Genomic DNA, 12,487 nt, shown 5'->3' on the forward strand with positions numbered 1-12,487 from the left:
GTAATACAGATGTTGACAAAGATATGAATCATTCAGAACTCTTATATACTACTAAGGGAATAAGTTTAAATTGATAAAACCCTTTGAAAAAAATAGCAGTATCTTCTAATCAACCATCCACATTAACCACAAATTCTTTTACTAACTATATTCCCTTGAAAAACTTGCCCTAATGCACCATAGTACACATGCAAGAATATTCATTCCAGCATTGTTCAGTTTTAAAAATTAGAAATGACTTAAATGTCCATGGTTGGATGGCATCCGTGACTCAATGGACATGAGTTCAGGTGAGCTCTGGGAGATGGTAAAGGACAGGGAAACCTGGTGTGCTGCAGTCCACGTGGTTGCCAAGAGTCAGACACCACTGAGCATCTGGACAACAAAATGTCCATTGGTAATAAAATGAACAATCTGAGTTAAAGTCATAGCATGAAATATTATACAGCATGAAAATGCCCACCCTGCAGCCATATACAGTAGCATAGATGAATTTCACAAGTACAATGTTGAATTATAAAAGCAGGTCAGAAAATTATACATACAGATTTTTATCCATTTACATAATGTTGAAAAAATATTGAGTAAGGCTGAATATTTAGATGGTTACAAAACAATGAAATTAAGAGAATGAACTGACAAGCCACAGATCAGGAGAAAATCTTTGCAAAACACATACCTGTTAAAGGCCTGGTACTGAAAATACATACAGAACTCTTAACACTCAGCAGTAAGAAAACAACCCAATTAAAAAATGGACAAAAGTTCACCACAGAAAATGCTCAAAGATCAAGAAAGCATGTAAAAAATGCTTAACAACATATGTCATCAGTTCAGTTCAGTTCAATCCCTCAGTCGTGTCCGACTCTTTGTGACCCCGTGAACCACAGCACAACAGGCCTCCCTGTCCATCACCAACTCTTGGAGTTTACCCAAACTCATGTCCATCGAGTCGGTGATGCCATCCAACCATGTCATTCTCTGTTGTCCCCTTCTCCTCCTGCCCTCAATCTTTCCCAGCATCAGGGTTTTTTCAAATGAGTCAGCTCTTTGCATCAGGTGGCCAAAGTATTGGAGTTTCAGAATCAACATCAGTCCTTCCAATGAACACCCAGGACTGATCTCCTTTAGGATGGACAGGTTGGACCTCCTTGCAGTCCAAGGGACTCTCAAGAGTCTTCTGCAACAACGCAGTTCAAAAGCATCAATTCTTCTGTGCTCAGCTTCCTTTTTAGTCCAACTCTCACATCCATACATGACTACTGGAAAAACCATAGCCTTGACTAGATGGACCTTTGTTGGCAAAGTAATGTCTTTGCTTTTTAATATGCTGTTTTGGTTGGTCGTAACTTTCCTTCTAAGGAGTATGCATCTTTTAATTTCATGGCTGCAGTCACCATCCACAGTGATTTTGGAGCCCTCAAAAATACAGTCTGACACTGTTTCCACTGTTTCCCCATCTATTTGCCATGAAGTGATGGGACCTGATGCCATGATCTTTGTTTTCTGAATGTTGAGCTTTAAGCCAACTTTTTCACTCTCCTCTTTCACTTTAATCAAGAGGCTCTTTAGTTCTTCTTCACTTTCTGCCATAAGAATGGTGTAATCTGCATATCTGAGGTTATTGATATTGCTCCTAGCAATCTTGATTCCAGCTTGTGCTTCCTCCAGCCCAGCGTTTCTCATGATCTACTCTGCATGTAAGTTAAATAAGCAGGGTGACAATATACAGCCTTGACGTACTTCTTTCCTGATTTGGAACCCATCTGTTGTTCCATGTCCAGTTCTAACTGTTGCTTCCTGATGTGCATACAGATTTCTCAGGAGGCAGGTCAGCTGGCCTGGTATTCCCATCTCCTTCAGAATTTTCCACAGTTTATTGTGATCCACACAGTCAAAGTCTTTGGCATAGTCAATAAAGCATAAATAGATGTTTTTCTGGAACTCTCTTGCTTTTTCAGTGATCAGCAAATGTTGGCAATTTGATATCTGGTTCCTCTGCCTTTTCTAAATTCAGCTTGAACATCTGGAGTTCATGGTTCATGTATTGCTGAAGCCTGGCTTGGAGAATTTTGAGCATTACTTTACTGGTGTGTGAGATGAATGCAATTGTGCAGTAGTTTGAGCATTCTTTGGCATTGCCTTTCTTTGGGATTGGAATGAAAACTGACCTTTTCCAGTCCTGTGGCCACTGCTGAGTTTTCCACATTTGCTGGCATATTGAGTGCAGCACTTTGACATCATCATCTTTTAGAATTTGAAATAGCTCAACTGGAATTCCATCACCTGTACTAGCTTTGTTTGTAGTGATGCTTTCTAAGGCCCACTTGACTAAGGATGGCTGGCTCTAGGTGAGTGATCACACCATCGTGATTATCTGGGTTGTGAAGATCTTTTTTGTGTAGTTCTTCTGTGTATTCTTGCCCCCTCTTCTTAATATCTTCTGCTTCTGTTAGGTCCATACCATTTCTGTCCTTTATTGAGCCCATCTTTGCATGAAATGTTCCCTTGGTATCTCTAATTTTCTTGAAGAGATCTCTAGTTTTTCCCATTCTATTGTTTTCCTCTATTTCTTTGCACTGATCACTGAGGAAGGCTTTCTTATCTCTCCTTGCTGTTCTTTGGAACCCTGCATTCAAATGGGTGTATCTTTCCTTCTCTCCTTTGCTCTTCGCTTTTCTTCTTTTCACAGGTATTTGTAAGGCCTGCTCAGACAGCCATTCTGCTTTTTTGAATTTCTTTTTCTTGGGAATGGTCTTGATCCCTGTCTCCTGTACAATGTCATGGACCTCTGTCCATAGTTCATCAGGCACTCTGTTACCAGATCTAGTCCTTTAAATGTATTTCTCACTTCCACTGTGTAATCATAACGGATTTGATGTAGGTCATACCTGAATGGTCTAGTGGTTTTCCCCACTTTCAGTTTAAGTCTGAATTTGGCAATAAGGAGTTCATGATCTGAGCCACAGTCAACCCCTGGTCTTGTTTTCACTGACTGTATAGAGCTTCTCCATCTTTGACTGCAAAGAACATAATCAATCTGATTTCAGTGTTGGCTATATGGTGATATCCATGTGTAAAGTCTTCTCTTGTTTTGTTCGAAGAGGGTGTTTGCTACGACCAGTGCATTCTGTTGGCAAAACTCTATTGTCATATGTCATCACGGAATTCCAAATTAAAACAGCAGTAAACTACTGCCACATGCCCAGTAGAATGACTATAATGCTGAAAACACCAAATTCTGGAGAGAATGTGGACAACAGGTACTCTCCTTGCTGGTGGGAATGGAAAATGGTACAGCCAGCTTAGAAGAGAATTTGGAAGTTTATACAAAATGCAACATAGATATAAGATGCAGCAAGTAGGTATACACTATAGGTATTTGCTAAATGTGTTGAAAATGTATGTTAACACAAAAATCTGCCCACCAGTGTTTATAACAGCTTATTCAAAATAACCAAAACCTGGAAGTAACCAAGATGTCCTTTAATAGGTGAATGGATGAACTCTAGTACATCCTTATAATTGAATATTACTCAATGGTAAACAAAAGAAGTAATCTGTCAACCCACAAAAAGACACGGAGGAAGCTAAGTGCATATTGCTAAGTGAAAGTACCCAAACTGAGAAGGCTACATATTCATAGGATTCCAACTATATGACATTCTTGACAAGGCAAAATTAAGGAGGCAATAAAAAGATAAGGGTTGCTAGGATTTGGGAGAGGGCTCGAGGGATAAATAAGTGGAAGACAGAATTTCTAGGGCAGGCAGTGAAACTATTCTGTATGATATTGTAATGGTGGAATACATCATTATGCTCATGTTAAAACCCATGATTATATAACACAGAGAGGAAACTCTAAATAAGCTATAGAATTTAGTTAATAAGAATAATAATGTGGATAATGTGTCAGTATTGGTTCACCAACTGTACCAAATGTCACCACACTAAGGGAAAATGTTATAATAAGGGAACCTGTGCATGAATGTCTGTATGAAGGGATATATGGGAACTCTGTACTTTCTGTTCAGTTTATCTGTAAATGCAAAACTGCTCTAAAAAATAAGATCTATTAAGCTAAAAAATACAAAGAAAAAAGAATGAAAGAAAGATATGTAATGATTATAATAAATGTCATGATAATGTTTTCCTGAGTGGAAAGGAAAGAAGTTGTTTTTGAGCTTCTGATATGCTGGTGCTGTTCAGTTATGTTTGCCTGGTAAAATTACATGTATAGGTTTTATTTATGTATACTATATTCACAGTTATACAAAAGGTGAGAAGGAGGAAAAGGAAGGATGGCAGCCACAGAAGAATATAAATCAAAGATTAATGTTGTTTTCTTGAGATTTATGCCTACCAAAATAGAGAAATTTAATTCTAAGATTAAATAGATAAAACTGAATATCATTCTGTGATCAAGAAGACAAAGTCAAATACATAACCCCAATATAGAGCAGAGACACAAAGAGATGGAAAATATTAATGAAAAGTTAAGAAACATGGATAATTGCTGTAGATTTTGGTTGTATTTAGTAGAGATTTAGAAATAAAATATAGTCACAAAGGAGGGACCTTAATAATTAAATGAAAGAGGGAAATTTCCCTGCAGTAGAAAACGACTAGATTACTACAGCTGAAAGGGTGCATCTTTTTGTCAGGCAGAGTAAATGAGGCAGGCAGTTTTCTCATGTCTGAAATGGTGTATTTTAGTTTGAGTGCAAAAGAAAGACATTTCCAAACACATGAGGATACAAAGTTTACTTTTCACCCATCTTATCTTACTGATGTCTTACCAAAAATGAAAAAGAAATTCAAAATACGTGATGGGGTGAGAATAAATAAAATGTGTGCAAAAAATGAGAGTAAAACTCATAGATAAATCTAAATAACTGATCAGTTGTTTGTAAGTGAAAGTCACTCAGTTGTGTCTAACTTTGCAACCCCATGGACTGTACAGCCCATGGAATTCTCCAGGCCAGAATACTGGAGTGGGTAGCCTTTCCCTTCTCCAGGGGATCTTCCCAACCCAGGGATTGAACCCAGCTTTGCCACATTGAAGACGGATTCTTCACCAGCTGAACCACAAGGGAAGCCCCCAAGAATACTCAAGTGGGTAGCCTATTCCTTCACCAGGGGATCTTCCCAATCCAGGAATAGAACCAGGGTCTCCTGCATTGCACGCAGATTCTTTACCAACTGAGCTTTCAGGGAAGCCCATTGTTTGTAAAGTTTAATGCTATTAAGAATCCCTACAAGAGGAGTGGCTTAATGTTTAAAACATTTTTAAAATGACACTACAGATTATTTCAAGTAAACAGTGGACAGAAAGTATCAGTTCATTTCAGTTCAGTCGCTGGGTCGTGTCCGACTTTTTGCGACCCCATGAATTGCAGCACACCAGGCCTCCCTGTCCATCACCAACTCCCGGAGTTCACCCAAACTCAAGTGCATCGAGTCGGTGATGCCATCCAGCCATCTCATCCTCTGACAGAAAGTAAATATGTTATTAATAACCAGTATAAGATAATTTGAAAAAACTAATCCAATGAAAAACATGAAATGATACAAAAAATAAAGAATAAATCATTGAAAATAGAAAACTTAAAATAAGATGGCTAGAATAGGTCCAAATATGTCAGTATTCATGAGAAACATCACAGGTAGAAAGTATTATAGTTTGGTTACTAAGGGAGATTTCTGCATTAAGATTATATAGAAAGATTAAAAATGAAGAATGGGGAGCAGAAAGGGCAATATTCTTCAAGAACACCGGATTGAAGTTAAAGATTGTTAAACGGGAGAAGAGAGCAACATTTTGTTTTGATAATACTTTTAACCCATCAAAAAGACCGTATACCATTTACTGGAAACGAGCAAGCATCAGATCAGATCAGATCAATCTCTCAGTCGTGTTCGACTCTTTGCGACCCCATGAATCGCAGCACGCCAGGCCTCCCTGTCCATCACCAACTCCCGGAGTTCACTCAGACTCACGTCCATCGAGTCGGTGATGCCATCCAGCCATCTCATCCTCTGTCGTCCCCTTCTCCTCCTGCCCCCAATCCCTCCCAGCATCAGAGTCTTTTCCAATGAGTCAACTCTTCACATGAGGTGGCCAAAGTACTGGACTTTCAGCCTTAGCATCATTCCTTCCAAAGAAATCCCAGGGCTGATCTCCTTCAGAATGGACTGGTTGGATCTCCTTGCAGTCCAAGGGACTCTCAAGAGTCTTCTCCAACACCACAGTTCAAAAGCATCAATTCTTCAGCGCTTATCCTTCTTCACAATCCAACTCTCACATCCATACATGACCACAGGAAAAACCATAGCCTTGACTAGACGGACCTTTGTTGGCAAAGTCATGTCTCTGCTTTTGAATATGCTATCTAGGTTGGTCATAATTTTCCTTCCAAGGAGTAAGTGTCTTTTAATTCAGTATGTATATAAACAAAAACTGATAGTAGTAGGAGGAGAAACAGAGGCCACACCACTTTGGGAGAATTCAACGTGCCTTCTTTAGGAATTGAGGAGTTAAGTAGAGAGCAAGTAACCAAATTATACTTAAGAGAATTTGAATATCAAAAGTCACTGAAAAATAGTGACATAATATATCTTTGTAAAGAAGATGCCTTCCAAGTCATTTCAGTTTTCAAATTTTTTAAGAGATTATACATTGAATTTGTTTGTAAATTTTATTTTCTTCTGTATTATATTTATTTTCTGTGTTCCTTGCATTGTTGTTTCTTTTTGTTGTTTAATTGGACTTACCTGTGATTTGTCTCTCATACTGATTTTATGTTTAACTTGAGTTTTTGGTTTCATTGATCAAATCTTTCATGTCTTCTCTGTGTCATTAATGTCTGCTTTTTATTTTATCAATCTCTCATTTGTGGTTTATTTTGGCTTTTTTGGCCTGCTTCATGAGTTGAGTTCTTAGTTTATTATAAGTCTTTTATGTTTTCTAATGTTCACATACATTTTTTAAATGGCATTAGCTGAATTCTATAAGTTTTGATATGAACTTTTTTGTTTTTTTACTATTTGTTTTATTTGTTTTTAATTAATTTTATTTTATTTTTAAACTTTACATAATTGTATTAGTTTTGCCAAATATCAAAATGAATCCGCCACAGGTATACATGTGTTCCCCAGTATCAGCTTTGATTTCTTCTTTAACCAGACAGTTATTTAGAAGTGTGTTTTTAAATTTCCAAAAGTTAAACATGTAGGTCATGGATTATTGGAGTCTTACTCATTCTCCCCTGACTGTATCTGGTGTTAACCTTAAACCAGGAAGGCTTTCCAGAGAACCTGCACCAGGTGAAGCGTTAAGTAATTGAATAAATCAAAAGATAGTTTTGTTTTTAATAAATATGTTTTTCCTCATTGTCTTTTATTTCCTTTAGTCTTACTGCTCTGATCCAAACCTCGTGTTAGATTTGAAGAACCTCATTGTGCTTTTTGCTGACACACTTCAGGTTTGTGGCTTATATTTATGTGATCTTAACCTAGATGAGTGTTTCATCAGCTCTATATCCTTTGATTGTCTATCTAAGCTTGAGTAAGTATCTTTTTCTTTTTAGTTGTGTTTCTTCTTTTCCTAGCGCTAGATAATTTTTGTCTCTTTGTAGCATTTCCTGGTCATCACCTTGTCTATTATGTTCTCATAATTTGTTCTCATCCCCCCTTTTTTTTCTCAAAGCAAATTGATTAAATGAACTCACTATGTTAGTTCTTAAACTATTGTCTTACCTACTCTTTTGAGTAATGATTATTGATATGAACCACATGTTATATTCAATAGAATAACATTAGAAGTGGGTAAGATTGGTAGCATTCTCATTTTCTGACCCTACTCTTAAAAGTTGCTAAGAGTTACAGAAGGAGTTATAGGGAAAACTTCATTGACAGTTATATCCAATATATATTAATTTTATTTTTTATTATTTTTTTTAATTTTTTATTCCTTTATTTCTCATGTGTTCCCCATCCTGAACCCTCCTCCCTCCTCCCTCCCCATACTATTCCTCTGGGTCGTCCCAGTGCACCAGCCCCAAGCATCCAGCATCGTGCATTGAACCTGGACTGGCATCTCGTTTCATACATGACATTTCACATGTTTCAATGCCATTCTCCCAAATCTTCCCACCCTCTCCCTCTCCCACAGAGTCCATAAGCCTGTTCTATATATTAATTTTAATGTTCATCTTTTTATTATTTTCTGACTGGTTCAAATATTTTGGTATATATCTTTTAATTATTGAGGATAAACACTAGATATTAGGTGGGAATGGAAGATTCTTGTATCATGGTTTTATTTAAATTGTTGTGCAAAGAACAAAATTATCTTTCAGTGCCTAATCTCTCTCATGTTGTTTAAAAAAATCACCTTATAAAATGAAACTTTTTTCTTATTTTGTTTCAGGTGTATGGTTTTCCTGTAAATCAGCTTTTTGACATGCTATTAGAAATCAGAGACCAATATAGTGAAACTTTGCTAAAGAAGTGGTCAGGTATTTTCAGGTGAGAGATTATCTATAGTTGTGTGTGTGTGGGCATGCATGTTTGTACACTCATCTTTATACATACGGGTTTTCAGGTATAATAGGCAACAAGTGTATGTGGCTCATTTTTTTTTTTAGGTCTGATTCCAATTATGATTGGGAATTCAATTAAATAGTGATGGTATCCCAAATAAAGTTCCCAAGATATTCAAACTCTGGATATTAGTACCTTCTATGTGAGGAGTCCCCAAATCCCCAGATTTGTTTCATTGAATAAATGGCAAATACCTTGGTTCATACCAACCAGATCACCTTGTGTCATCTTAATTTGATTTTTGATTTTCTCTTTGGGGATCATGCCTAATCTATGTCTCACTTGTAGGATAGTGGCTTTTGAACCCTTTTGAATAATTTAGCTTTTTTTTTTTAACTTGTTTGAAGACTCACTCATGTTATTCCTCATCTTCTTTACTCTCCATACCCAAAGAAGAGATCTATTACAATCTAATATTTGAAGCATATTATTTAAATAGTTACTGCAACATGCATACAAAAATAAGAAAATTATTGTATTACATCTCCACTTACAAATATTTCCTTGGACATGTTTTCCTCACACATAACTCTTGTCAACTCACTTGCTTCTTCTTTTAAAGTGATCTTTCTGCTTACTGCAGGACCACTTCCCCAGATCAACTTTCTTTGTTTTCAAGTTCTTATAGCTTTAAGGTATTACATTGTCCCATTAATCTTACTCTTCACATTTTATAAACATATAGCTAATAATTATGTAGTGTAACTCATTAGTATATTCATATAAATATTTGTATTTCTAAAAAGTCCTGTTTATTAATGATATAATTTTCTTTAGGGGAGATTATCTTTGAATATTAGTACCATGATATATCCAAATGCATCTGATCTGAAGCCTTCAGTAAATTTCTTTTTTGATTTTGGTAGTATGGTCTCTGCTCTGGAGAATTCCTAGTCTAGTTAAGGACACAGAACCTTTGGATGAAGAAAAGTCATTCTTAATATAGAGCAGTAGATGAAGTACATGAACATAGTTTGATAAAATTTTTTTTTTTTTTAAGAAAGCGTATAAAACCTCTTTGCCTTTTCCAGAGCTCACATTTTTTTGTTGTTGTTGCTTCTCATTTGCCTTAAGGCTTCAACGTGTTGCCTTGAAATTTTCTGTCTGAGCTATAAATCTCAAATACTATGAGGTCATCTTTATATTTGTGTTCCATTTGTTTTAGAATGCAATTTCCCTTCTGTGTGTTTTTTTTTTTTAAGATGTCCTTACCTAAGACCAAATAGCTGTACTGTAAAAGGAATAGATTAGGGACTAAGAAATGTTCATTCTGAAAGTTACTTGTGATCACTCTACTGATGAACTCACCTGTCTTTCCTTTTTTACTTTATCCCTCCCTCCTTTCCTTTCTTCTTTTATTTTCTTTATAGAAACATACTTGATTCTGACAACTACAGTCCTATCCCAGTAACAAGTGAAGAGATGTATAAAAAGGTGATAGGACAATTCCCATTCCAAGATGCAGAGCTGGAAAAGGTAAGGAACACTAAAGTAAACTTCTCTGATTTGACATCCTCTTAAAGCTTTCTTTGTATCAGTCTCATTAAAGGCATAATTTCTAACTCAATGAGTTAGGAATCTAAAACAGTTTCAAAGGATGATTTTTGGGCTTAGGGGAGCCAAAGTTCCTGTTTGGAGAATCAATCAGTAAATGGCTTTGGAGTATTGTCACCTCCAAAGTGTTGAGGAGATTTCTGGCAGTGTTTCCTTTTGACTTACACATTGAAATATTTGCTTTTCTTATACTTTGAGGACATTTTATCCCCAAAATATACAGTAAAATTTACCTTGCTATATAATTGTATTGGTTTTGACTGTGCTTTGTGGTGTATGTACTACCACAACAATGTTGCAGAATAGTTCCATGATTCCCCCAAATTCCCTCATGCTATACCTTGGCTTCTGTCTATGGGGTCACACAGAGTCGGACACGACTGAAGCGACTTAGCAGCAGCAGCAGCATACCTTCTTAATCAATTACTCCTCAAGCCCCAGCTTTTGGCAACCACCTATCGTTGCTATCCATCTACTTTTACCTTTTCTAAAAGGCCTTATAAATAGAATTATATAGTGTGTAACCTTTTGAGATTGGCTTCTTTGACTGAAGATAATGCTTTTGAGACTCATCTAAGTTACTTATTCCTTTTTATTGCTGAGTATGTATCAGAATTTGTTTATCAGGTTTTACAGGATGTTAGAATCATTTATTTAATTTAATCTTATTCTTTTTAGTATTAGAAAACTTTCACAAATATGTTTTTAAAATGTAGAGTTGTTAAGAAGGCAGTTCCTGGTATGCAAGAAAATCTCTTTTGTATTTTAGTTAGTAGGTATTTTCAATGTATGCTCATTTGTAACTTTCATTAATTCTTGCTTTTACAGCAACCATTCCCAAAAAAGTTTCCATTTTCTGAATTTGTGCCAAAAGTTTACAACCAAATTAAAGAATTTATCTACGCCTGTCTGAAGTTTTCAGAAGATCTTCATCTAAGGTATAGTATGAAATAATGGAAGTGCAATAGATACTGAGATTATGGCTCTATATACATAAATATTCTGGAATACTTTTGATGTTCCCTTCAGTTCCAAGTTTGAAAGTCTTAATATTAGCCTTGTATGGTATGCCACTGCCCTATTTATATGGTCAGGTTATAAAAAAGGGAAGTTGGAAACTCTTGAATAATTTCTTTTCATATTACTTACTTTATTCTCTACTGTTTTCTTTACAGACTTGCATTTCTAGTGAGAATTCACTAGAAAAGAGTAGTATAATATTCTGGTTTTTACATTATATTGATGAAATGTTAAGGCCAGTAGAGGAGTGGCATGTGAAATTCTTGCTGTGATCTCCTTGCTATCCAAAGGAATCTCAAGAGCCTTCTCCAGCTTCACGGTTTGAAAGCATAAATTCTTCGGCACTAAGCCGTCTTTATGATCCAGTTCTCACATCTGTACATGATATTGGAAAAACCATAGCTTTGAGTATGCAGACCTTTATCAGCAAAATGATGTCTCTGCTTTTTTAATATGCTGTCACATGAGGTTTGTCATAGCTTTCCTTCTTTGCTCTTTGGTTCCTTCACTTTTTGCCTTTAGAGGGATATCATCTTCATATCTGAGGTTGTTGATATTTCTCCTGGTAGTTTTGATTCCAGTTTGTGATTCATCCACCCTGGCATTTCGTATGATGTACTTTGCATATAAATTAAATAAGCAGGGTTTTTGTTTTTTTTAATGGTGTGGATGGGGAAACAGTGGCTGCCTTTATTTTTCTGGGCTCCAAAATCACTGCAGATGGTAATTGCAGCCAAGAAATTAAAAGATGCTTACTCCTTGGAAGGAAAGTTAGGACCAACCTAGATAGCATATTAAAAAGCAGAGACATTACTTTGCCAACAAAGGTCCGTCTAGTTAAGGCTATGGTTTTTCTGGTGGTCATGTATGGATGTGAGAGTTGGACTATAAAGAAAGCTGAGCACAGAAGAATTGATGCTTTTGAACTGTGGTGTTGGAGAAGACTCTTGAGAGTCCCTTGGACTGCAAGGAGATCCAACCAGTCCATCCTAAAGGAGATCAGTCCTGGGTGTTCATTGGAAGGACTGATGTTGAAGCTGAAACTCCAATACTTTTGCCACCTGATGCGAAGAGCTGACTCATTTGAAAAGACCCTGATGCTGGGAAAGATTGAGGGCAGGAGGAGAAGGGGACGACAGAGGATGAGATGGTTGGATGGCATCACTGACTTGATGGACATGGGTCTGGGTGGACTCTGGGAGTTGGTGATGGACTTGGAGGCCTGGCGTGCTGTGGTTCATGGGGTCACAAAGAGTCGGACATGACTGAGCGACTTAACTGAATAGGTCTCTCATGCTTTCTTTACAGT

The 12,487-nt window shown here is 36.7% G+C and overlaps 1 protein-coding gene across 5 annotated transcripts in view; it reads left to right on the plus strand.

Moving 5' to 3' along the window:
* Nucleotides 1–12,487, plus strand: part of EXOC6B (exocyst complex component 6B) — a 721,824-nt gene that overhangs the window by 393,582 nt on the left and 315,755 nt on the right. For all 5 annotated transcript variants that reach the window (XM_005212511.5, XM_024999183.2, XM_059891507.1 and 2 more), the window contains exons 12-15: nucleotides 7,413–7,484; nucleotides 8,432–8,529; nucleotides 9,975–10,080; nucleotides 10,987–11,096. In XM_005212511.5, the coding sequence (XP_005212568.1) occupies nucleotides 7,413–7,484; nucleotides 8,432–8,529; nucleotides 9,975–10,080; nucleotides 10,987–11,096 (386 nt within the window). The remainder of the gene's footprint in view (nucleotides 1–7,412; nucleotides 7,485–8,431; nucleotides 8,530–9,974; nucleotides 10,081–10,986; nucleotides 11,097–12,487) is intronic.

This window comes from Bos taurus, chromosome 11 (assembly GCF_002263795.3).
Source record: "Bos taurus isolate L1 Dominette 01449 registration number 42190680 breed Hereford chromosome 11, ARS-UCD2.0, whole genome shotgun sequence".
In the NCBI taxonomy this organism is placed as follows: Eukaryota; Metazoa; Chordata; class Mammalia; order Artiodactyla; family Bovidae; genus Bos; species Bos taurus.